The sequence below is a fragment of the Dryas octopetala genome, chromosome 6 (genome assembly GCF_963921425.1).
Source record: "Dryas octopetala chromosome 6, drDryOcto1.1, whole genome shotgun sequence".
NCBI classification, from domain to species: Eukaryota; Viridiplantae; Streptophyta; class Magnoliopsida; order Rosales; family Rosaceae; genus Dryas; species Dryas octopetala.
Window position 1 is genome coordinate 1,738,189 of NC_141371.1, and position 26,610 is coordinate 1,764,798.

A 26,610-nucleotide genomic window follows, 5' to 3' on the forward strand; every position below is an offset into this window, starting at 1 on the left:
CAAGGCTTCAATAAAGAGATGAGTTGACCCCTTTTATCCTCAAATTGATGCCTTACATACATTTCCTTAAGCCTTTCATCCCAAACATAAGGCAAGAAGAAGTTGTGCACAGTGTTTCTATCGTAATTCTATCCCTTCACATTCCTTCAACTACGTGTGTCTTCTCCCTTTGATAACCTTGTTTCAGCCTTATAGCAACTGTAGTGTTTTTGAGCATCAAAAAAGTATATTTCTCCAGACCAAAGATTCTTCTTACTTCTCTGTTTTCTTATATAGTGTGAGATTTTAACTCTTTGAACCATTCCCAGAGATAAAAGCTTCGTTAGCAAAAGCTACCCAAAAGCATTAATAATGACCTCAACAATGTAAAGCAGTAGACCTCCATGAATAACTTAATACTACTCAAAAGCTTTGATAGCATTAGGTTACCAAGTTATAGATTCATTATTCAAGTACCATAGTAGTTCATGCTTCATTCTATCTTATCATAACTATATTTCGGTGATGATCAACATGCAAAGAGTAAAAATGTCAAATAAAATATCCACAAAGTTTTGGGTCTAAATAATCATTTCAAACATTTGGAAGTTTTCATACAGCCAAGACTAAGGGAGGAAAATTTGAGTATTCAACAAAATCAGAATAATGATCCCAAATACAAGTGAGCTTATGTCAATTCAATATTTTAAAGTCCTGTTATGAAAATAAATCAGATCTATGGCTATTTAACTAGAAAGAATAGGATGTTGCTCCAGCCATTTAGCATTCGTTCTGACTTTGAAAAAGGACATAATTACAGCTAATGCAAACATGCTCAGATAAGAACTAAAAATAATAATAAATGAAAGTAAAAGCATATGAAACTCAATTAAATGAAACATTTGCACAGCACTGATTTTGACATATAATTTTCAGTAGGAAAAAAAAAAAAATTAAGAATGAAATTAACGCTGTATGAAGGATATACAACCAGTAAAAACAAAACTGTCTTTGATCTATTTGGATTTCACAAGCTACTCAAGAGAAGAAACAAAGAAAAAAGGATAAGAAAAAACAAATGACCATATCTAATCAATTTCTTTGTGGTAATGCAATCACATAGCTGATAAAATCATCACTCACTGGAGGTTTTCTGTTAGCAATCAATGGGGGAACTTCTGACTTCCGCTACTCGTTCTTCCAAGCATACAGAACCAGCGAGAATCCTAGACCTTGCGACTTAGTATCTGAAAATCTCTGTGAAAATGACCACTGCAACGCACTTGGATCCGAGAGTGCTTGGCCAGCCCACAACTTCTCAGCTGAGAGGCATGTCTTGAACATAAAAACAGCATTTCCTGGTGATGTACCAAAGAGCCAACTGTGAACATCCCAGAAAACTTCAACTGGAAGCCCATCAACCAAGATGGTATGATTTCCCCGGAACTTCCACCGAAGTCTCTTGACCTGCATCACAGTCTTACTGTCTACACGGACCATGAGGCACGGGTCATTGACCGCAACAGTGTCACATTCAATTACAAGATCATGAACTTGACCATTATTGCAAAACTGAGCCTTTGTGGTGAAGACCTTCTTACCAAAAATATGCTCTCTCTTGGCAACGCAAACAGAATTAGAAGGCATAGGGCTGGCACTAGTCTTTTTGAAAGCTTCTTTTCTCATATCTCCAAGAAGAAGAAGCATTTGCCGGTCCACCACAACCCCCACATAAAATCCCTCCAAAGGTTCAGGCCCGGATCCGAATTTTGCCGAAGAAAGGTCCCAGTATATGTCAATTTTACTTGAATAAGCTTCCAAACTCTTGGACCCTCTTCTCTTGGAGAACAACCAGGGTTTGATATCAACCTTACAAAGACACTGATTTGATGAATCATCTATTCCAACACTGAGACCTTGGCCCATCAAATTCTTACTCCATGTGACAGTAATCAAGCAAGACCGGCCCCGTAACCGGCATTGATAGACACAAGTAACCAAATTCTGGGCGGTCCTACTAGTATTTGATGAAGAAGAATCAGCAACTTGAACACCATTTTCACCAAAACAAGATGGGAAATCTCTCATTTTCAACCCAAGAACCTCAATTCACTTTTCCAAACTTTCTTTCAGAATTTGTAATAAACAAATTGTGACCTTATGCAACCAAAGCAAAGACAAATAGAAGCACTCAGAAATGAACAAAAAAAAAACAAAAAGATAAACAAAAGAACATGAAGCAGAGAAGGAGAGCCAAGTAACTCTTACCTCAATTGATCAGAGACGAAACCCAACAAACTATCTCAGAAATGCTTCAAAATCTGACTATCCAGCCTTGATTTGATCTGGTAAGCTGGCTTTTGAGGCATTACTGTACAAAACCCATTAATCCAGAGCAGAGAATGAGAAAGCACATCTAAAACTAAAAAGACCAACTTGGAAAATGAAGGCTGTAAAATAAATCCACACAGAGAAGCAGACAAAAAGTGTCTTGTTTCACTATCAACAAGACCTCTGCGAAAACCAACCGTAACAAATAATAATAGTACTAAGAAATAAAAATTAAATCTTTTTCTCCAAAGAAAATATCTACAAAATTAATAAATAATACCCATGAAAGAGAATATGAAGAAAAAAGAGAAAAGCAGAGGCAGAAAGTGATAAATGTTAAAAAATATATACCTCAAGATGGTGACAGCTTGTGTAATCTAAATGAAGGTGAAGCAAAAAGAGGGCTATATGGCAACTGGGTAACTGCTGGAAAGGCTGGTTTTTGAAAGATTACTCTACACTGAGAAGGGAAAAAAGGCATCTCTCTCTCATTCTCTCTCTGTAGACTTTGCTTTAGCTGACATACCCACATGAAAAGATCAAAAGATAGAGAAAACCAAAACTGAAACTCAATTGTGAATTTTTCTCACATTTTATTCGGAGAGAGAGAGAGAGAGGTATGTGTTTAGTACAAGATGATGTTAAGAGCTTTCAGAGAGCTTGGATTGAAACCTCCACTTTCATGGAATTAAGGTACATAAACGGAAAAAACGAATGAAAAACAAATAAAAAGCTTTTGTTTTCCTCTCTATTTGTGGCCAATTTTCTCTCTTTTTTGCAGGTATTTAAAGGGAGAGAGACTGAGAGTAAAATAACAGTTTTGGGGAAGTGGGCCTCCACCGGCCCTGTAAGTGCAAGCACGATGTGTCTCACATTAATTGGTTTTTAAGGAACAATAATAAACATGCATTACACGCACTGTTTTTTCTTTTTTGTTTTTTATGTTTTACGTTTTTTTATTTATCTCAAATAATGTTTTACAATTTTTTGACATAGTTAACCTCAACAGGTCGACATAGACTGATATACGTACACTTTGACAGTGCAGTCACAGAACAACAAGAATGACCTTTGACCACAACAAGGCACATTTTGAGGAGTACACAAGTCTTTGTCAATGATTCACTGCCAACCCATAGGCCATAACCCATAACCCATATATATATATATATATATATCTCTCTCTCTAAAAGATCTTCAGGCTTACTCTGTTTAAAATCTATATGTATGAGTTGGAATAGCTAGAGGTGGATTTGATTCTAAAGAGTAGTTGGACAAATGTTTTAGGCAAAGAGGTTTGCTTTATCTTCCTTTAATTTCATTATATTCCAATCCAAGCTACTGATTTCACAAAACAACACCTAGCGCCTGAGATACACGCACCAACTAAGATGATCAGGCCAAAAATATATGTATTATCTATCTGTAAACTAGGTTTGTTTTCTTATTCAAACTTCAATAAAATATAAGATATGTTATTAGATGAATAACTAGTCGGTCTTTCATTTTACCTTTTGTTTATTTTCTGCTTGTGAGCATAATCTTGCAAGAGTGCAATACAATGATGCAAATATTGCACTGTTCTTATCATATGATGTTAGAAGTATAATGGTTTTTATGAAACTGTCTTATAAATGAATGTAAGAAATTGTAAAATGATGTTACGTTAAGAATAAATCAGCTATTCGAATTATGACACCGAAATTACTTAGTATACCAACATCAATTTTTTTTAAATAATTGTTAAATGTTTGTAAAAATTTGTAATTGTAGTTTCAAAGAAAAACTATATGCTTTATTGTTGGCCAAAGAAATACTATTTGCTTGTTTATCTTTTGTACTGCTTAAATTTTAGATTTTGTGATTAGTTGTTACATAAAAATGGTAAAGTGCATCAAGGATAGAGTGGATGTACGGATATGTGGGGTTACAAGTTATTATGCTTCAAAAAAGAAAGATAAGAGACAAGCCATAAGTTTTGGGAAAAGCAACCTATACAAACACTATATACTTTATTTATTTAATTTTTCACTGAATAGTGTTTCGAACAGCATTTTTAATGTCATTTGGACAAATATATCAGAATTAGGTCTATCATAAAATTTGGAAATCTATTTGTTTTATCTGTTCTTGACAAAAGAAAAGAGCTAGAGACATGAAAATCTAATGAATAATACATATATTTTATTTTACTCTGTTACGTGAAAAATGATTAAACATTTAATCTATTCTAAATCTAACTCATTTTCTGTTAGATTTAGAATAGAGGACTGACTTTAGAGTACACCCAAAGTTTTTAGAGGTCTGACTTTAAGCTTTGGTCATATAAGGCCCAACAAGCAACAACTAGTCCATCATGATCATGTTTTACCTTATTACATAGCTCTATGTAAGAAATCGTACCAAATTAAGATAAAAACTCCATGTAAGAAATAATGTTAGCTAATTAACTTATACAGCGTGCTATGAACTATAATTGGACCGACATGGACGCACTCATTGCCCAAAAAGTGAAAACAATTAAAGGTCAAAGAGAAGTTTCATGAGTCTAACATACATTATTAAAAAATTTCCCAAGAAAAGAAAAACATACATTATTAAGCTGATATTGCACATCTAATACGCTACGTGTAATCCCCTCTTTGGTATTATTTGATTTGTTTTATTTTATTGGGTCACACATTGGCTACCTGTCCCATGCTACTTGCTAGGCACCATTTTAATTTTCAAACAAACATATTGAAGTACTGATAATTTGGAATTGGGATTAGGATTAGGCCTTTGGATTACTACGAATCTAAACAGATCATGTGAGCCTAACATCATAGCCTTCATAGCTACCTGTTTATGTCCCTATTAAGGCCCAAATGAATTTTCAAGCTGACCCAAAGCCCCAGTGATGTCATTTTCATTTTTGTCTAAATTACATTTTGGCAACAACTTTTGCCACTGGCTCTTTTACATTTTCTAAAATATATCTTTTCTGAAAATTAAAAGAGAATTAAAAAAAGTTTTAAAAAAGAAAACAACAAAATTTGGTTCATGCCACATGCATATGAGTACACCTAAGACAAAGACAAAAACCCAATTTCAGAGTCCCTTGTAAAAATCGAATACTGTCAACTTCACCTGGTTAATTGTGAGTTGTCTCAATTTTATTTCCTTCCTTATAAGGGAGCTTAGTTATATTTTATTTTTTCCTAGTCTACTTTCAATCTATGTTTCCTTGTTTCTTTTTCTTCTAGAGTGTTTTGTGACTACTGTTTGTGGTTGTGATTTCTCTCTCACAGTGTCACTTACTTCAGTCTTTGTTTTCTTTAGGATAAGTTACAGAGAGAGCTACAGATGTCTAGGCATTGTATAGTAATAGATGCATGGATTAGAGAAGCTGAAGAGGCTTCAGTGTTGGTGGAAGATTTAGAGGGCAAGATGAAGAACAAGAGCCCAGAGCAATTGAGCCTCAAACAAATTGCTCAATCCAAGCTTTTGGAGCTTGGAGTGAAACTTGATCGCCTCGAGTCACTCCTCCACAACTCACCCTCAAAACCCATCTTGTATGTTACTCTTTTTTTCGTCTCTTCTTTCTCTAATTTCTCAGGTGTTGCACTTAATTAATAGGACTTCACATGCACTTAGCTTGGTTTCTAGTACTTTATAGATCAATGAAATGGGCAGTCAATGTTGATGTTACATGTAATCATCTTAAAATTAGGCTGTGATTGATTCTTGTAAATGCTCTATATACCTCTGAATGAGATGAATACAATCACTCAATTCCAAAAACCTTTTATGGTCCATTTCTTTTGCAAGAGTACTATTCTGTTTTTGTGTTCCTACTCTGTAAAGCTCTACAAATAAGTTCATGAATGACATATAAGGACATAGATGAAGTATCTAGTACATGTAATTTTAAATTAAATTATAAGGACATAGATGAAGTATCTATTCATATCTGATAGATTTAAAAATTGATGTTCATGAATGAAGCAGTAAATCCAACTGCTATTGTGGCATTTTGGATCCTACAAAAACTTATGGTGTTGTTTAAGATTTCTTATTCTTAGAGAAATGGTAGTTGATCCCTCGTATGTCTTTACATAAATGTACTCGAGAATAGATCAAAAGTGATGTTCAATCATGCAATAAATTGAAGCCATTGGATGGCATAAGTAAACTGGTTCTGCAGTGCATAGGCAGAACTAAAGAAGATGTAGATTTTCGTTGGAAAATGCTCAAAGATATCCAGCTATGAACAAGAACATTGGCTCTCAGTTTGTATGTGTTAGACAGGTATGGTTTTTGGTTTGTGTCCTTATCTTCTCAAAGGCTTGCTGAGCCAATAAGAGGATGAAAGGCTCATTTCTGAGGACTTTGTAAAGGCATGTGATCAATGCACATGCATTTGGTACATGGTCAAAGTTTGATTTAATTTACCTTTACAATACCATTGAGAGTTCGAAAACAAATAGAAACATTCTACAAATGATTTTTTTAGTTCCTATGAACTTACCACTTGCATTTGTACTTCTACTCAGATCAGGAGTACTTGCTCTGATAAGAAAACCAACGGAAACACAAACAGCGATGACCAAGGTACACAGCCTTATATTGTAATCTGATAAGAAAACAAAGACTAGCACACAAATTTTATTGTTGGCATATGGAAAAGAAGTAGGTCTTGAAAGATATAGTTTGCCTTCTATATTCTTCTTTGTTAAGTCCATGTTGTGGTGCAGATCAAATGAAGCTTTCATTCTCTAAAGATGATCAAGAGCTTCTGAAACCTCTTATTGTAAGTTCTTTCATTTACATGAACTACCAATATTCTTCAAATTCTGCTCACTAGTCCTAAGAGTTTTCACCTATAATGTATACATTTCCTTTCTGGACAGTCAGACAATTTAACTACAAGTCAAGTGTGTAACATAATTCAGACATGAGCATAGTGTTAAGCAATGATGTCAATCATTTTCAAGAAATTTTCTGACTTTGGTGTGTGTGATTGAGTTGCAGATTAAACCATTCAATTCTTATATTTCAAGGAGCTTGCTTCGGAACACTTGCAGGGGCATTTCTGTGGTTTTAGGGGTCACTACATGTCTATTCATCTTAATTTTCCTATGTGCACATACACAATCTTTATAACTAGTCCAAATATTTGATCTTGTGATGGTTTATCCATACATTTGGAGCAGCATTCTCTCCATCTTTGTTTTTCGTTGAAAATTACTTCATATATAGTATTTCAGAATAAGGATGCCTCTTCTGCAATGTAAATTAAGTCAGATTACGTACTCATTGATTGAAGAATACAATGAAACATTGTATTCTTTGTTGGCCAATGACAAATCGAAGCTGACCTATAGCTAAGCAAACTATATTTCATTGTAAATGGCACGAAAATTTTACATGTGAGAAATATGCTAGATTTATATGACACCTATTTCCCTAATAAGGGTTCAAGTTACCCAAATAGGTGTATGACAACATCATCTCAGTTGTAACTCAAATTAATTTTCTGACACATGAAAGATATACTTGAAACCAATTTCTCATCATAGACAAGATTGCTTTGCTGCCTTTGCCGGACATCCACAACAAGCCTCTCATCCTAATCACTAATAAGGAAAAATTTGTTCCTGATTCAAAACCACACAAGTTTTGGAAACAAAAAAACTCGTCACAAATATAAAAATAATTGGTAAGGTTACTTTCCTTGTGGGATTGGTGGGTTTTGGAAAGCACTTTATCCTTGTACCTACTAGCTAATAAACATAAATTATAAAAATAATTGGTAAGGTAACCATTTTCCTTCTAATCATACTAATCAAACTCATCCAACAAAAGGTATTGTAAATTGCAGCTAAGAGTGCTAATTAATGAAAATTATAATTACAAGATACTCTGAATGTAAATATCTATTTCCCTAATCAAGGATTATGCCATCTATCTTCTGTGTCACATGTAACTATCTCCTACTATCTTGATACACTACAACTATGCAGATCGATCATGTTCATTGTATTTTGCTTTTGTGAGAAAACAAAGAAAATGTAAAACTGGTTAGTATTGATTGATTACTATAAATGACACAAGGTCTCTTCTCTCCTACATCTATATAAGCCATTGCTCTTCAATCCCACCGTGCATCCAGTGTTAGTGAATAGTGTTAGTGAATAGTGAAGGACAAAGAAGAAGAAGAAGAATGAAATTGCAGAAGTTTGTTTTGTTTTTCCTTGCCACCATGGCTATGTCTGCCCTTTTAGTCACCTCTGGTACTCCATCTGTCTCTCTCAATACTAGTTCTTCTTTTGGCTTGTTTTTTCTTGAATGATGTTAAATAGTTTTCTCTTGTTATTTTCATGCCAAAGAGTTGAGAAAAAAATAGTTTCGATTGTAAATGGACAACTAACAAATGAAGTTGATTTTGTTTTTGAATATGCAGAGTTTGGAATGAAGCATTCAGAGCCAGTTGACCCTTTTTGCTATGAAATCTGCTCAGCTAAATTTGGGGATGCCCAGTGCCAGTCAGAGTGCTCTGGAAAACACTTCAGGCGTGGGAAGTGCATTAGGAGAGACACAGAAATACGTTGTTGTTGTAGCCCTTAGAGGCTTATTAGAGACAGGATTCAAATGAACTATGCCACCAATGCCCTGAATTTCTTGTCTTTCTAAATGAAATTGATCTATTTTTGTCAAATAAATGTAACAGCTCTATTTCTTTGCAATAAATTACCATCTTTTTATTTTGTTTGAGCTCACTATTTTTTTCTTCAATACTTATTCATAATGCATTTCTTCGATTTTAAATTATCTATACCATTATGTGGTAGTAAAATAACTTTAAACGCTTTTCACTATCTAGATAAATTTTAATTAGTACTACAAACAAGCCTAAGATTAACACAAAAAAATTCAGAAGAGAATTCGAAGTAAATACTAAATTGATTGACTTTCAATCTTTCACTTTTGTGAAGAAAGAGCCAAAGAGGGTGTTGAGTCTTGGTGGCGCACTATCGTTATAGCCATAGGATATAGGAAGTAGGAAGCACCCACTTCCCACATTTCTCACTTTCTCTATCACAAATATAGTAACATTTCTCGGTAACAAAACATAATGAATTTTCTCATTTTGTGCTGCTCCAAGCAAATTACAATCCAACCGCAATAACCTCCAAAACAACAATATTATTACAATATTGCTCTCAAACTCATGTGGGGGGTCCCACATGCATAGGCATTGTGATTTGTGGGGAAGGAAATTAATAATTATATATAAATCAGCGCACATAAATGTTGTTGGGTTCCTCCAAACTCACTCACTCAGTCTGAGTTACGTGACAAATTCTCACCCTCAGCATCTCCTCTATTTCTGATACCTCTTTCTTTCTCCATCTCTCTCTCTCTCTCCCTCTCATACTTCAAAACCTATTTCATTTCACTCTCTCTTTCTCTACAGATTGACTAGTGTGCTCAGAAAGAAAGAGAGAGCTTGATTGATTGGCTTCTTGGGTTAGACTAGTTCTTCTTGATTCTTAGCAGCTTCCGTATATCTATGGCTTCTGGGGTTCTTTTCCCCGTTGCTCCTGTAACTGGTCGTTGCCGAGTGACTCCTGTCAGGACTCAGAGGTCCTCCTCCATCTGGGTTCGGTCTTCTCTGGACACAAATGTTTCTGACATGAGTGTAAATGGTAAGTTTGCTACTTCTTCTTTTCTCTTTAAACTTGAATTGTACAATTTTCTGTGCTTTCATTGATATTCAGCTTAGTTTCTTTGGCTATTCTTTTGTTTGGAAAATTATGATGAATTTGAGGAAATTTGTGTTCTTTTTTTGGAACTATATATTATTTTGTCTTTAGGCACAATTTAAACAAGTACTGGGTGGTACATGGCCTGATCAGACTTTTCAAGTTCCAAATTCTGTTTTAAGTTTTGATAATTTAGTATATAATAAACATACAAGATTATGTAGTTGTTTCAATGTCAAGCAGAGAAGCAAAGACTGAATTTTGCGGTTGAAATTACTAAAGGGTTAGAGTGATATGATGTTTAGCGATTAAGTAAAGAACTTTATTACGCACTGTTTGAGCTGCTATTTAGTATGCTGAGTGAGATGAATGTTTTAATTTGTCAGCTCCAAAAGGGTTGTTTCCACCTGAACCTGAACACTATCGAGGGCCAAAGCTGAAAGTGGCAATTATTGGAGCTGGGCTTGCAGGCATGTCAACAGCAGTTGAGCTTTTAGATCAAGGCCACGAGGTTTGGCCAATTTATTTTATAGTCCTCCGACTGCTCACAATTATGTCTGAACCGTATGTTTCATTCAATTTAGCATTATGACTTATATGTATGAATTCAATTTTGAAAATTGGAAGTTTTGACTGCAATGTTTCAGTAAGGGCATTTCATCTTTTCTGTAAGGTCATAATGTCATATCATAACTAATTGTCTCTTCCAAGGAAGCTAGTAACCTGTGTTCTTCATAAATTCTTCAGGTGGATATATATGAGTCGAGGCAGTTCATTGGTGGAAAAGTGGGATCTTTTGTTGATAAACGTGGAAACCACATTGAAATGGGACTCCATGTTTTCTTTGGTTGCTACAGTAATCTTTTCCGGTTAATGAAAAAGGTGAACTAATACTGCTTGGTTGCATTGCTATGAGTCCTATGACATTTGGATGATCATGGCATTTTTATTATTCTTTAGCAATGTTTACATGATCTCTAATAGTTTTTCTTGGATCTCCACTTAAACAGGTGGGTGCAGATGAAAATCTACTTGTTAAGGATCATACTCACACTTTTGTAAATAAAGGGGGTGAAATTGGTGGTATGCTTTGGTGCTTGATCTCATTTGTTCAAATTTTGTCTCAAGAGTGATGATAAATCTTTCTCTTGTTAGAATCTTTCCAAAATACGTTATTTGTTACTTAATTTGCCATCACAGAACTTGATTTTCGGTTCCCAATCGGAGCACCAGTACATGGGATTCTTGCATTTTTGACTACAAATCAGCTTAAGGTAAATTCTCCAGTTGTGACTGTCACTGACTTTGTCACAAGCCTCATCATTGCCATGTCTCATTCTGGTGACATGCTTTCCAGTTATTCTTTTATTATGGTAGCAATATAGCAAATGGCTAATAATGGAGCTTCTTGCTCATTTGAGATTTCTGTTAATGCTTTTCCTTTGTAATTTTTTTTATGTGCAGACTTATGATAAAGCAAGAAATGCGGTGGCTCTTGCGTTAAGTCCGGTTGTAAGGGCTCTGGTTGATCCAGATGGAGCATTGAGGGATGTACGGAATTTGGATAGTGTAAGAATAGAAACTACTTTGATCTTTTATTCCGTTCTCCATTCATATTGTGTACCTGTGAAAGTTGTTTGATTGCGCTTCTCTCTTTTCCTTTTTTCTTTGTTTATTGTTTTTTTTTTTTTGGGGGGGGGGGGGGGGGGGGGGAGGGAGGGGGGAGAAATTCAGTAGTTAATATTTTTTATACAATTGTTTTATTTTAAAAAGCTTACTTGTTTCTTACAGATAAGCTTCTCTGATTGGTTCTTGTCCAAAGGTGGCACACGCACGAGTATCCAGAGAATGTGGGATCCTGTTGCCTATGCACTTGGGTTTATTGATTGTGATAATATCAGCGCTCGTTGTATGCTCACTATATTCACCTTGTTTGCCACTAAGACTGAGGCTTCCCTGCTGCGAATGCTCAAGGGTTCTCCAGATGTTTACTTAAGTGGGCCCATCAGAAAGTATATCATTGACAAGGGGGGCAGGTATCCATATTAAAATATAAGATTTACTAGGCAATGATGGATAATGATTTATGTTTTTCTTCTTTCTCCTATATCAGTTGATTTCTTATCAGTTGGAATCTCTTTTTCTTCCGGAACAGGTTCCATCTTAGGTGGGGATGTAGAGAGATACTGTATGATAAATCTCCTGATGGAGAAACATATGTTGCAGGAATTGCCATGTCTAAGGTAATTTACTTATCAATTATCGTGTTGCTTCTTTTAAATGCTGATGTTCCATGAATGATTTTAAAAAAAATCAGGTTATTTGAGAATTGGAATTCTTTTTATTGTTTAAATTTAGATGCTTCTATTGGAACTTGAGCTTCAAGTGTAAATACCTAATGTTTTCTTTTTTACCTTAGGCTACTAATAAGAAAATTGTGCAAGCTGATGCTTATGTTGCAGGTTTGTGGTTTACTCTTGCTTCTTTTTTAGCCTTCCTTTTTTTAAACACTACTGCCCATTTCAGGTGAATAATTTTTTGTGTCTCAAACTATTTTGTTTGTTTACAGCATGCGATGTGCCTGGAATCAAGAGACTGCTTCCACCAAAGTGGAGGGAATGGGATTTTTTCAATAATATTTATGATCTAGTTGGAGTTCCTGTTGTCACTGTGCAACTTAGATACAATGGCTGGGTCACAGAGTTACAGGATCTAGAACGGTCAAGGTGATTCTCCCATATATACTGAAGTACTTGGCTTGTGAAAAAGGGGTTACTTTTGTTTTAAAGATATTTTAGAAGTCTAATTTTGTTTCACTTCTTCAAGATTCATGGACAAGGCATTGCTGCTTCATTTTTTTATAGACCCTTACTTTGTGTTTTATAGGCAATTGAGGCAAGCCTTGGGGTTAGATAACCTTCTTTATACTCCAGATGCAGATTTTTCTTGTTTTGCCGATCTAGCAATTACTTCTCCAGAAGATTACTACATTGAGGGACAAGGTTCACTCCTCCAGTAAGGAAAACACACCCATTATTACTATCATTATTGTTTCTATCTTTTGACTTTACAAATATGGATAAGACTACACGGAAAAAATTTCCATCAGGCATCAGGTCATCTTATTTCATTATTTGCACTTGTATACTTTTGAATTTAGCACTGGTGCTACTTCATCTTGCAGATGTGTTTTGACACCAGGTGATCCATACATGCCTTTACCAAACGATGAAATTATAGCAAGAGTGGCGAAACAGGTAATTCTCTTAGGAATAACACTTTTCCATTCATTAAGCAAGTTAAAGTGCAGTTGGAAGAAACTTATAAAATCATCAGTTCTGATTCTGAATGCTTTCTGAACTTGTCGTGTCATAATATCATGTTATATTCTTCTTTTAATTCATTTAAGAGTAAAAGTAACTTCAGAAAACATATGATAGAATTAATTTCCACCACTCTTGCGATATAAAAAGTCCAGTAAACCAAAAATTTTGGTATCTCATGTCTTAAAGTAGGCCTCAGTTTACTGAATGGAATGTCAATCCCTTGAAACACAAATATGGACTAAAGAAGTGACTTCACAGAGTAGTAGTTGCCTTCACACTATGATTGTGCTTACAATTTTCTTTGTGCTTGATTGGAATAGTGAAGCATCTTCCACTCAGTTTTGCTAAAGAGAACTATGTCGACACTTACTTTTTCAACAGGTTTTGGCTCTATTCCCTTCATCCCAAGGTTTAGAAGTCACATGGTCATCTGTTGTCAAAATCGGGCAGTCTCTATATCGTGAGGCACCTGGTAAAGATCCATTCAGACCTGATCAGAAGACTCCAGTGAAAAATTTCTTCCTTGCCGGCTCGTACACAAAACAGGTAATTAAGTTTATGCAACTGAATTTCCTGCAGAAGAAGAAAGGTGAAAGAAAGTGTTGTATATATGTAGATTCTAAATGGGCGAGTGTAACTTTTCCAGGACTATATAGACAGCATGGAAGGGGCAACTTTGTCTGGAAGGCAAGCTTCTGCGTATATATGTGATGCTGGGGAAGAGTTGGTTGGATTGCGAAAGAAGCTTGCAGGCCGTGATTCAGATTCTGAGGAATACACAAAAGCTGCTAATACTACTACTGATGAGCTGAGTCTTGTATAACAACACATTGTCATTCATTCGTTAGCAGTTAGCACTGAGTAGGAAAACCACCTCAAATCAAAATATGTGAAGTCAGGTGGTGACTTTGACACGATGGAGTGCACTATCTACATTACAAACTTAACGTACATTATATGAAAGTATGTATAGAAAGGTTAGTTCATGATCCAAGTATCATTCGAACTGCTGATCATGAGATGTAATGCATATTCTTAATGAGGAAATGAGGGGTTGCTGTGCTGTTTACTATCCCTTCGCATCCTACGCCTCCTCCACGCCTACTACGATTCTATTAACTTATTAAAAGTATATAAACCGTCTTAATTTGTTCCAACTTCCATGGAATGAAGCATCATGAATTAAAATAATTAATTCCCTCTTCCACTAGATGACAAGAGGGGATAAAGGTAGTGGAGGGAGTGGCCTGCCTCACCAATTTCAGCACCTCCACGGCTCCACCTTTGTTCAGTTCAGTAATGGTAGAATAGGACCCAACTTGGAGCCACTGGCCCAATTTTGTGACGAAAAATGATACTATGGAAAGGTAACCTGTATAAATGACTGGAGGAAGATGATTGTCTTTGTTGGAAAAACCTCTCTTGAACTTGAAATACTTGTTTTACTTGTTATTTGTCTATGTTGTAAACTTATTCAAAGGCGTATGATGAATTCCTCATCTTGGGTATTGAAAATTCCTTTACCACAAAAAGGCACTTAAAGCAAATTCCACAACCCCATATAAGAAAACCCAGACATAACTTTGATGGAATTAATGATATAAAAATTTGATATGAAACAAAGAATACCACCTTATACAGTGGGGACTGTATCTGATCCCCAATTCTATTTTTTGGGTATAATTTGAGTATAACCCATATACAATGCACCGGAATCTTAACCCCAAAATTGTTTAATCCCCAAAATCTATCCCCAGTTTTGGGTATAAGTTATACCCAAAACCAAAACTCATGGCTGGCCCACCAAAAATAAAAAACCAATTTCAAAGTCATTCACATGCATGCGGGACCCATGGCTGACAAGAGGAAACTAACTCCTGCACTCCACAATCTAATATATCAGCTGCAACAAGTACACAAAAAGAATGGACGCTGCTTCCAAGACAAGCCCCCTGTAGCTCCACAGTGCAACGGCTTCCTGTCATTCAATTTGGACGGTGGGGATCTGTGTGCCGTTGAAGATCAACGGCCCATAATGACTAAATGTTATTTTTGAACAAAAATAATAATAATAAATATAGAAAAATCGAAAAAAATGTCAAAAAAATTCGAAAAATTTCAGAAATGTTTTTAAAAATGCCTTTTAATTTTATAACGGCTAGTACACTAAAAATTCTATATAAACCTCATTCTTCTTATTTTTTTCTTTACATCTTTCTCTCTTTTACACCACATTTTCATCAAATTTAGTGAATTCAATATGGTTAGAGGTCTTGGTTGGACAATATGATTGTCGATGATGAGCGACAACAAGATGATCCAGCCTGGCAGGAGTTTAACGTGGAAGAGGCGATTAGAAGAGCAGAATCAGAGTATGACGGCGTGGAACCAAGCATACAAGGTGGGCCTCCATCATCTTTACCTGAGGAGAATGTCTGTCGCAATTTGATTAGAAATAGGCGTGTGAATGAACACTTGAAGGAAAATTTGATTGAGCACGTATGGATCCAAGCAGGAGGCGCACCACATGCTTGAGGGGCCAATGTTGTTTAGTTTATGTGTTTATATTGTGAAATGAAATAAATTGTATTGTGTTTAACGTTTTTAATATTTTAATATTAATATATTAATATTGGTGTCATTTTGAAAAGCTAATTAAATTATTAACAACGATATAATATTCTTAATCATAAAATATTTTAAATATTTAATTAACGGGCACTTAATCAATTTTAAAATTAAGTAAATGAGTTAAATATTAATATCCCCATATTTAGGCATCAATACCATTGTGTTAATGATCCCCAAAATCTATATTTTTACACTTTTTGATCCCTAAAATTGATTTGGGTTTTGGGTATTTGGGGATCCCCATTATAGAAGGCCTTAAATAACAAAGGCAGGATAGATCCCCATTTTTGAAGCACCTTGTGACTTTGAGACTTGTATCACTAGCTAGTCTAGTAAGCAAGGAGTGTAATTTCGATTTCGAGGAAATTTTCGATGGAAATTTCGACGGAAATTTTTTAGGAAATTTCAATTAAAATTTCGATTTCGATTTCGATAAAATTAGACAAAAACGACGGAAATTACTATCAAAATACGGAAATTTTGAATAAAACTTGACCATATATTTATTTAACATATTATTTACTATATAGATAAAAAATATTGAAAAACCAAATTATATAATAAGTTTCATGTGATATAAGGTAAATATAATACGTGCTGGATGTAAATACTATTAGAAAAATGAGTCACTGATTAATAATTATATAAATAACACATCATACCCTAAACCCTAAACTATATACCCTCTATATACCATATATCATGTAAGGCTATAACCCTCCATATACCCTATACCATGTAAGGCTATACCCTCTATATACCCTATAAGCCTATTCTCTCTATATACCCTATACCGTATATTATTAAATTTACTTAACCATACCTTCTAAACCATAAACCATCAACAATAAACCACTCCCTAAACCCTAAATTATATTAAACTTATATACTTACAAACTTATATAAAATTATAAACTTAAATACTCCATAGTGATATTTAGTTTATAAATTTATATCAAATTACTAAACCCATATTATAGTTTTTATAAAAATAAAAAAAAAGAAAAAAAAAAGAAATTGCCGTAGCAGTAATGTTGGGGAGGGTTGGGAAATGTTGAAAATGCCGTAGCAGTAATTAATATTATATGCCAAATCAAATTTGGCAAAGCAGCAAACTAGGCTAACTAATCTAATAATTAATTAATTAATCTAATAATAATGGCTACAAAGTGCTGTTAGTTATAACATGATTTTAAATTTTAAAGTTGCATTCTACAGTAAGAGTCAGTCTACAATCCATAACTAAACTATATTGGTTCCAGATCAAGGAAGCCCAAGTCCAAGACACAATCCAATCTATTCCGATCGGGATTTGGAAAAAAAATGAAAAATAAAAAAAGCAACTTAAACAAGACAAGAGGAGGAGGAGGAGGACTGGAAGTCTGGAAGACAGGAAGAGGACCGGCAAATCAGAGGGAAAGAGTGTGATAGCATGGTATAGCATAGGATCTAACTGATTGATACTCTTGGACCCTACACAGCGATGCTCAGATTCTTGAAGGGAGTTGTGGGTGGATCTGGGACTGGACCCAAAAATCTTCCCTACAACATCGGCGAAGCCTATCCCTCTGCTTGGGGCTCTTGGACTCACTTCCGGGGCACCTCCAAGGTCGGTCACCTTCTCTTTTTGTCTGTGTTTTATCATGGATTCGAAATTTCGACGAAATTTGGGTGAAATTTCGCCAAATTTCGTCGAAAATTTACAAAAATACATATGTGGCAGTTTCGAAATTTCGGCCGAAATTTAATTGAAATTTCGGCCGAAATTTAATTGAAATTTCGCCGAAAAATTATCGAAAATTAATGGGTATATTATAAAATTTTGAGGCTCCCCAAAAACGAAAATTTCGCCGAAATTTTCGAAATTTCATTCCTTGTCGTAAGAATAAGAATGTCAGGAAAGACGTCGGAGATAAAATTGTTGGGACGAGAATGAATTGATGAAAAATTTGATATTTGAAAAAATAATATTAAATTTCTAAATTAAAAAATTTAAAGAGGAGTGTAGAAGGGAGTGCAAATAATATGTGAGAAGAAAAAATTAAGGGTAGGATCCCAACTATTTTTCTAACTTACATAATATTTATATATTAGATATAAATAAAAAATAAAACGTAAAATATATATTATATTTAATAAAATAATGAGACATAAAATCTAAATGAAAAATTGAGATTCTTAATCTTATTGAATTAAAAAAGTTGGAATTTTTGTATAAACATTGTATTAGGAATTTAGGAGGAGGTATCAGGTATATAATACTGAGAAAAAAATAGGATGTGTATTTTAAAATTTTCATTAAAGAAAGGAGATAATATCATGATAATAAATGCAGTGGGGCCCACGTGACATCTAGATTACCACAAGAAGAATGAGTTGGGGTGAAGGTGTTTATATATAAAAGGCTTAGGTATAGCTTATCACAATTTCAGAATTGGCGTTCGCCGCACAACACAGAGATGTAGATCTGTGTGGCAGTGCCCCTTTTTAAGTTTTACTTCTTTTTCTCTATGGTTTTCGTACAACAGAGAGAAATCAGTTTTAGTATTTCTTTTTATCTTTTCTTTTATTTGGGTTTATGGTTATAGTACTTCTTTTTCTCCAAATCTCTTATCTCTGTCTTTCATTTTTTTGTTCGCTTACAATTTGTATTGTCTTTTTTAATATCCTTAAATTGGCATAATTTCTGTGTTTGATTTATCCATTACAATTCTTGTTTTATGTTTTTCTTTATAGATCTATTTTATGTACACAAGTAGATTGATTTATAGATGGTGAAGAAATTAACAACTGGAAGTAATTGTTTTCAGTTAATCGGTTTCAAAATTTATATTGTACTATTATTTTGGATTTGACATAATTTATGTTCAGATTGCTGTTTTTTGTTGACGATCCCTCACTGAGCAGACTTTCTGCAATGATTCTTTTGGGGAGGTTCCAGAGATAGATCTTCCGGTGGATACGTATATCTGGATGAGAACTTGGCCCAAAAGCGGCCCAATGGTTTCCTACTTTTCAAAAGCCCGTATCAAGTCTTTCATTTTGTATTTCATATTGTGTCCTTTTAGTTATTGTAAAAACTACTTGGTATTAAACCCTCATTGGTGAAATTAATTTCTCTGGACAAAAAAACGAATGGGAAAATGGGTCCTGTTTTAGGGATCCAAGCCCAGTTTTTCTGCTGGCGGGTCACTCCAGTTTTGGAGTGAACGGCCTCTACATTTTAGGGTTTTAGCCCTAAACCCAGTCCTCTCACTCTATAAAGCCTTCTCCTTGGATTGGAAACTAAGCCCTAGGAATTCTCAACCTCAAAGATCCATTTCAGGTATGCAAATTAACACTTCTATTGTGCATCTTCTTTAAATGTTTTTTTTTTCACTTTAATTTTTAGTATTCCCCTCTCCACCCCTACTTCGTTCAGTTACTGAAGTGACTATAATGGGTATTAATTTTGTTTTTCACTTGCTTTTCTGAGTCTTCATCGCTCCCAGGACAGTCTTTTGTTTTTCCCTTGTTTTTCTTTTTGCTTTCTTGTAATTCCTTTTGGTTTCTGTGATTAGCTTTTGTCTTGTGTTTCGTCTTGTAGCAAAGATGTCTGCGATTTGGAAGTTTACTAAAGCAGTGGCTTTTTGTACTTGGGTAATTAAGTGCATAACACTTCAAAATGAAATTAATACTCACAGATTTTGTGAAGCACAGACTGTTCCAGCACTGAGAGAACTTAGGTTTTTTAATGGAATATATGATAGAATTCTGGAAGAATGTAATGGCAACAGAGAGCTTGATCCAACCATGGTGTATTGTGAAATATTTGCTGCAGAAGTGCAAGAATTGGAGAAGAAGTCGGGACAAGCTTGATTTTTGAGCAGGTTAAGTTTGTTTTTATTTTCTTATTATTTTTTATATTGAGATCTGTTTTAGCCGCTTCGATTTCCTTGCTTAAAGTATCCCATGGAATAGCATAATTAAAAGTCTCAATTTTAGCACTTTCCAAATTAGATTATATTAAAGGGAACAAAAGAAGTGGAAACTACTTACCCATTGGTAGAAAACAAACAATTGAAAATTATTATTTTGTTTTTAATTTTTTTAAGAAATTGGGCCAAGCTACTCATAAACTGAGATGAAGTTTCATACACGTGCCTGCCCTCCTCTGCATGTTTCTTCTCTCTACACAGTTCTTAGAGTAGGGGTGGTTGGTTTTGGCATTCTTTAAAATTTTGCTGAAACCCATTGAATAGGAATCATTGGGCTTGGCTTTACAATAGTAGACATCATAAACAGGATGAAGACTCTCAAAATTCACTACCTAAGTTGTTTTATTTCTCAATCAGTGTTTCTTATATTCTGGGTTTGCTATTGTCTTATCTGTTTTGCATTTATTGGAATTGTTTGATGGTATAATTGGCTCTACTTACCTCCTTTCTTTTCCTCTTTGTTATTATTATTAACATGAGGCAGGTTAGGAAGTTGCCGCACTTATTTGAAAGCTTGTTCGGGATGCTTGTTGTTCTTGTTTTAGTTTTTAGGTTACTAGGGATATGTTGTACCGCATATGTTGGATTATCTTCTCTTAAACTCCAGACACCTGTTTTGGTTCTCAACTTACTATATTGTGTGGGAGGGATATTGCTGTATGCATCCTTTATGCATATGTTGGGTTAGTGATGAATGAAGAAATGCATTGGCTCCTCTTGCCTTTTAACATATTGCTGTTTTTCTGAAAATTCTCTATTTGATTATCATTTGATTTAGAACCTCACACTTTATTAATAGAAAATGTTGGAAATTCTTTAATGTGAGTTTAAATGCAGCAGCTTATTTTTCTTTGTTTTCAAATGGTTTGAATGCTTGTATTTTCTCTTATCGACTGTTGAAGACACTATGCAACCAAGTAATAGTTTCGTCTCAGACATGATAACAGTATTCTCAATCGTTAAGATATATCTTGATAAGTGATAAGTTTAAAACGATATAAAGCACCGGGTTGAAAAAAGCATGGTTTACCAACCTTTAAAAAGGCCTTTCAATTATGGAACACCAAAAAAGACCATCAAATTTGTGATCCACAAGTTAGATTGAAAGTGATGAAAAATGTGAGGTAAATTTCATTTCATCATAACTAAGGAAGCAGCTCACAGCCCGCTCGTAATGTGAAGGATTTAGGCCGGACTGTCTGGTGTGATTTAACCATTAATGAGTAAGTTTTTGATTCTCAATATATAACATGCTTTGGGAATGTAAATTAAATTAAATCATGCACTGAAAATATAAATTATTATTAACACGTCACTTTGTTCTCCTTTTGTAAATTAAATATAATTCATGACTTATTTCATTGCATTATTTAAATGACTGGATAGGACCATTCTACCCAAGTTTTTCTCCTTTTGTAGATGGATCATTCAAGAAATTCTTGAACAGGACCTTAATACATGTATGGTATGAACACCAACCGCAACACGACACACATCGGTGTCGTTGACTTTAAAAAATTATAAATTTGAACTAAATACACTTGTTATTTGAACTAAATACACGTGGCATAATTGTCCTACTGAAAAATCTTTTGGACCATTTTCATTCAACTTTATTTTGAAAGGCTTGTTTGTTTGGACTTATTGACTTAGGAGAAGAATTTGGTTGGGACGGTTTTACCATTGTCATCATATTGAGTCATTGACATGGTGGGATTAAGCATTTAAGCATTCATAAAAAACCATGTATTAAAAGTTTATGATTTTCGATACACAATATGGTTCGAAAATATAAATCATTAACACGTTGCTTCTCATAAGTGATTAGTCCCACATAAGTTTTTGTCGTTTGTTAGTGAACAAAGCCCTTTTTTTTTTTAACCACTGAACAAAGCCCAACATATTTGACCCAAAAAAAGCTCAATTTATTCGACCCAAAAAAAACCCAAATTTCGTGCGGCCACTACAGAGAAATGGAGGATCGGAGTATCGGACTACATTTGTTTGTTTTGTTAATAAATGAACCCTCCCCCTTATTACCCAAAAAAAAAAAAAAAAAGTCGCACAAGTCCCTATTCCTAAACCCTAACCCTAACTCTCTGCAAAAAGAAAGGATCGGTCGCTAGTTGCTCCTATTGGTCTAATTGACAATGAATCAGCGCACATGGGCCAATATCCTGCTCTGCGGTTGTGCTGTATGGTATGCGAAGTTGTATATCGATAAAGAGCTGGCGTTGGCAGACTTTAAAAAGACATGGGCGGAGTATACACAGAGGTAGTTGGACCTTGAGCTTCTATCTGGTTTTTATTTTCATTTCCTTCTTATTATTCCTAGTTTATTATACTACATTCTTGCATAACTGTGGCTTTTGGTTTCTTTATTATTTATTTATGGGTTTTTCCGCTTAGTGCATCTCCCGATTTGGGTTTTGCTTGTTCTTTGGGAAATAGTTTATTATATGCTTTGACTTCGTTAACGAAAGAGAAAAAAAAAAATAGTAATATATTTCCATTTGTAATCCCAATTAAGCAATTACATTATAAATCTCTCTTAATCTATATAAGTATTTATTTTTGCATTAGGAATTCATTGGTTCACTTCACTGGCTCACTGCCTCAGTGGGTCAGTCCCCTTAGCTAACCCAGCACTAATACTAGTAGTTCAATACTAATACTGAGATTGAAAACCCACCCACAATTAGTCACCTAATTTTTATTTGGGTACCTGCTTGTCTGTCTGTTTGACTGCCATTTCTATTTCAGTGAGCTTGTTTAATTTATTAAAAAATTCTACTCGAAATTATTTGTTATTATGGTAAAACACAGCTGCATGCAGTTATATATAGCTAATGATTTAGTAATGAATTTGAATTATTTATACATTCCGATCATGCACCCTATTAACATTTATATTTTGACTTTTTTGTATGTCAATATATAGTAAGGCGGACTTCGATCTCAATCATGAGCACTTCATGTGCTTGAAAGATAACTACAACAAGTCCAAATCAGACGGGGACATATGGAGCACATTGTTTGGTGATTCAGAGTAATTGTTCCCGGTAGGTTTTGCGCGCAGTTTAAATCATATGTTTCCCTTTTAGTTTTATTTTGACAGATCTGGATAATTTATAAATTTGGCCACTACACAGTACACACACACTAGGTTCTTTTTGCTTGATGTTAGTTTTGCTTGACTATGTTCTTTTGGGGATGTTTATGGTGCATTAATTTGCTTTACTGTTAGATTGAAATATTTTGGTAGGTTTCATTCTTAAGACAAAACCTAAACATAACTCCAATTTTGTCGCCAACCTCCCTATCCCTCACCCACCATATTCTTTTGCTTTCTTATGGGTTCTATGGGCTTGCCTTTCAGTTGATATTGATGTTTTACAAGTTACTGATTCTTTTTCTTTTTAAACCATTTCTTGATAATATCATTTCCTCTACTTACTATTGTTCATTATTAACATGTTGCAGGCAACGATCGTTTATAATATATGCCACGTCAACCTGTAAATGTTTCGTACTAACAACTTTCTTGAAAGTGAGTTTGGTATCATAAGTTGGGAAGACTATATGCTAAACTCATATTACTTGTCTTTGAAGAAATGTTTCAAAGAACCTGTTATATTTTGTCGTTTTGAGCCAGAATTTTACAGATTGCTAACTTGTTTGGCAAGTTGTTTTGATATGCTTCTTCATCAATTTTGGTGAAGTAATCATGGGTTAAAAAAATTTTGTGGCTGAAATCTTATCTTCTCTTTAATGATGCTGTTTGCTGAATATATCTCGAAGTGAAACAAATGTCCTTTTTTTTTTTTTTTAATACTCAAATGTGTCTTACACTCCTACTATATATGGTTGCACCACTTCTAGAGGAACTGGATGACCATCTTGTGTACATTACTTCTATTATTTAAGGACTCATTTCAGACAACATAGAAAAGAACACACAAGAACCAACCCATTTTTATGACAAGCCAACATTTAGAACCTACTGACTAGGCCCAATATTTTCAATGGTCAATTGGGAGTGGCCAATAAAAAAGCATTTTATATAATATAATCTGTAACATATTGAGAAATTAGTCGTGGATGCTTCGTTCAGAAATTAGGTATATTAACATTCTTGTCTTTCTCTTCATTGTGCCAGTCCTAGAAGTCGGAATCCGTACACTTCAAAGTTAGTATGACTGCTAATGTAGTTGAATGATCCTGTTGTCTGCAAAGCTTTCTGGAACTAAATTACCAAATTTTCAGAAGCTCCAATATTTCCACCACAAAGAGACATGTAGGTGAATAAAAGAAAAACAACAATGCAACCCATCAAATAACCAGTGCATCATTTAAGTTTAATACTATAGTTTGTGACGTTTGTCAGCTAGCAAGCAAAGAAATGTATCAGCGTACGCAGTAGTTCGGAAGATGTCAATTTCATTTGCTTTAATTGTGTATCGATATCAGTGGCCAAAAAAAAAAATTATGTATCAATATCTTTGGTTATAATAAAGTAAGAAGCTGAGATCGAATACTGTATAATGAAAGCTTGAACCTATTAATCATCCATATTCACAGCTAATAAGACAAATTAATTAACTCATTTTTAGCACCATCAACCACTCATTTGATCTTTTGTTCACTTCAGAATAATTTAATTTTGAGTATATCTTCATTACAAGTTACAACAAGCCAGAATGACCCAAAGATGGTAGTGAGGAGTACTTACACTAGCCAGATGCTCCATCAACAACCAAGATGGTTTGTGCATGTTAAGCAATTACATAAGCAAAATCCCATCAATAGCAAGCTAAAACAACAGCAACAAGGTACCTGAGCAAGAGCAGAAAAAATAGCAAGCTACACAATCCCATGATTCCCATCAACAGAAAAAATAAAACAGAGCAAGAGCAGGTAAATCAAACCAAAGCACCATAAGTGTGACTACATCAAGCACATAAATTTATTATTCTAACACATAGTTGCTGAATAGTAAAGTACTTTGTAATAGACTCACAGATACCCATATGCTGATCCTTCATTACAGTAGCCCAAAATACTTTATTACATAAGCTTCATCATCTTCAACTTCAACACAACAAACAAGTCATAGTGATTGTTTCACTGAGACCCATTAATCCCCTTGTTGAATAGCCTTGTTAGCAGCCTCAAGATCCTCATCAAAGAACATGTCCCAATGGCCATCCCACTTGATAAAAAACTCAGTATCTTGATGGTACTTGACTCGGTGCACATCCCCAGCTGGAGTAAACAAGTAATCCCCAACACCCAGATCGTACCTCTCCTTGTTGGTCAAATTCCACACACTCTTCTTCCCCTCCAACACCACCAAGTCGTGCCCAAACGTGTGGTGATGCGCAGGCTCGACACTCCCAGCCTTAAACCTCACTATTGCCGATGTAGGACTCTCTCTCACTATCTTCATCGACCCACCTGGAATCATATCTATGGGATTCAATTCCCGCTTCTTCACCAAACAACAGATAGCACATTCATTCTCTCCAGCTCCTCCTAATCCAATCTTGGGCATTTCGTCGAGCGACTTGTCGAGAAAGGACTCGATCTCTTCGGGCCAGGGCTTGGACTCCGACGCCGGACACGGCGCTTTGAACGGAGTCTTCAGCCAAGTGTCGAGGATCTCAATCGCGGATTCCGGCGCCGTCGACATGCCGGAGACGGCGAGGACGTTGGAGTTGTTGATGGACCGAGCGTTGAGTGCGTCGGGGGGGGAGAGACACGTGGCGGCGAAGACGCCGGGGAACTTGTTGGCGAAGATGGCGACGCCGACGCCGGTGCCGCAGGCGACGAGGCCACGAGTCTCGACGCCGTCGTCGGCGGAAGAGGAGACGCGGCGGCCGACCTCGGCGGCGATGGAGTAGTAGGAGGAGGTTCCGAGGTCTTCGACGTTGATGTTGAGAGATCGGAGGTGGGAGACGAGATCGTCTTTCAGAGAACAACCGAAGGAATCGGCCCCTGCTATGATTCTGAGTGGGCGTGTGCTGCTTTTGGCTTCGGCCATTGTTTCTTCTCCGAGTCAAAGGCTTGTTGTGTGTTTGCGAGTGTTTCAGAGAGTGATCAGTGCGAGTGTGGAATACAACAAAGATGAATCTGGACCTTTTTTTTTTTGGTCGAATAATCTGGACCTTTCTTTGTCCAGAACCAGCCAACGAAGTCTTTGTAAATGTTTAGATGCCTTTCCCAGGCCAAAAAAAAAAAAGATGCCTTTTAATTATTTGGATCTATTACGAAAATCCCCCTCAAACTATATGAAGTATTTCAAGTTAATCCACGATCTTTCAAAATTTTCAGATTGATATCTAAATTTATGAAAAACTTACAAATTAAAACCACAGTTAGTTTGACAGTAAGTCAAACTGCTAAATAACTATGTGGCAAATGTGAGTGGGATCAAAATCTAATGGACCAATGGAGTAATGGACCATTACTCCATGTAACGTATATGTTGTCCACGAAAGCAAAAAAAATGGGACCCTCATTTGCCACATATGCATTGAATAGTTTGACTAACGGTCAAACTAACGGTCAAACTAACTATATGTTTAGTTTGTACTTTTTTCGTAAGGTTAGGTGTTA

The 26,610-nt window shown here is 35.2% G+C and overlaps 3 protein-coding genes, 2 long non-coding RNA genes and 1 pseudogene across 6 annotated transcripts; 4 read left to right on the forward strand and 2 right to left on the reverse strand.

Annotated features, from left to right (window-relative positions):
* Positions 1-923: 923 nt before the first annotated feature.
* LOC147280859 (uncharacterized) lies at positions 924-3,045 on the reverse strand. 2 transcript variants are annotated; one of them, XM_086247177.1, is made up of 3 exons: positions 2,662-3,045; positions 2,248-2,350; positions 924-2,136 (listed from the first exon to the last, which is right to left on the reverse strand). In XM_086247177.1, exon 3 carries the CDS (start codon positions 2,065-2,067, stop codon positions 1,168-1,170), a length of 900 nt encoding a protein of 299 aa, XP_086103303.1. In that variant the 5' UTR covers positions 2,068-2,136; positions 2,248-2,350; positions 2,662-3,045; the 3' UTR covers positions 924-1,167. The 2 variants fall into 2 exon arrangements, with proteins under 2 accessions (XP_086103303.1, XP_086103302.1); XM_086247176.1 differs by lacking the exon at positions 2,662-3,045 and having other exon boundaries at positions 2,248-2,644.
* A 2,610-nt stretch (positions 3,046-5,655) lies between these two features.
* Positions 5,656-7,455, forward strand: LOC147280860 (uncharacterized; annotated as a pseudogene).
* A 2,169-nt stretch (positions 7,456-9,624) lies between these two features.
* ZDS (zeta-carotene desaturase) lies at positions 9,625-14,456 on the forward strand. The gene is made up of 14 exons (XM_086247685.1): positions 9,625-10,001; positions 10,445-10,569; positions 10,806-10,940; positions 11,069-11,141; positions 11,259-11,332; positions 11,523-11,627; positions 11,850-12,094; positions 12,214-12,301; positions 12,478-12,520; positions 12,628-12,784; positions 12,945-13,073; positions 13,243-13,315; positions 13,766-13,930; positions 14,031-14,456. The coding sequence occupies exons 1-14, from the start codon at positions 9,866-9,868 to the stop codon at positions 14,205-14,207; spliced, it is 1,725 nt and encodes a 574-aa protein (XP_086103811.1). The 5' UTR covers positions 9,625-9,865; the 3' UTR covers positions 14,208-14,456.
* Positions 14,457-18,441: 3,985 nt separating this feature from the next.
* Positions 18,442-20,722, forward strand: LOC147280862 (uncharacterized). The gene is made up of 2 exons (XR_015122897.1): positions 18,442-19,340; positions 19,602-20,722. It is a non-coding gene; the product is annotated as an uncharacterized LOC147280862 (long non-coding RNA).
* Positions 20,723-21,219: 497 nt separating this feature from the next.
* Positions 21,220-23,687, forward strand: LOC147280863 (uncharacterized). The gene is made up of 3 exons (XR_015123059.1): positions 21,220-22,267; positions 22,934-23,054; positions 23,476-23,687. It is a non-coding gene; the product is annotated as an uncharacterized LOC147280863 (long non-coding RNA).
* A 1,159-nt stretch (positions 23,688-24,846) lies between these two features.
* Positions 24,847-26,129, reverse strand: DRT102 (DNA-damage-repair/toleration protein DRT102). Its single transcript, XM_086247784.1, has one exon. The coding sequence runs from the start codon at positions 26,033-26,035 to the stop codon at positions 25,130-25,132; it is 906 nt and encodes a 301-aa protein (XP_086103910.1). The 5' UTR covers positions 26,036-26,129; the 3' UTR covers positions 24,847-25,129.
* Positions 26,130-26,610: the final 481 nt, after the last annotated feature.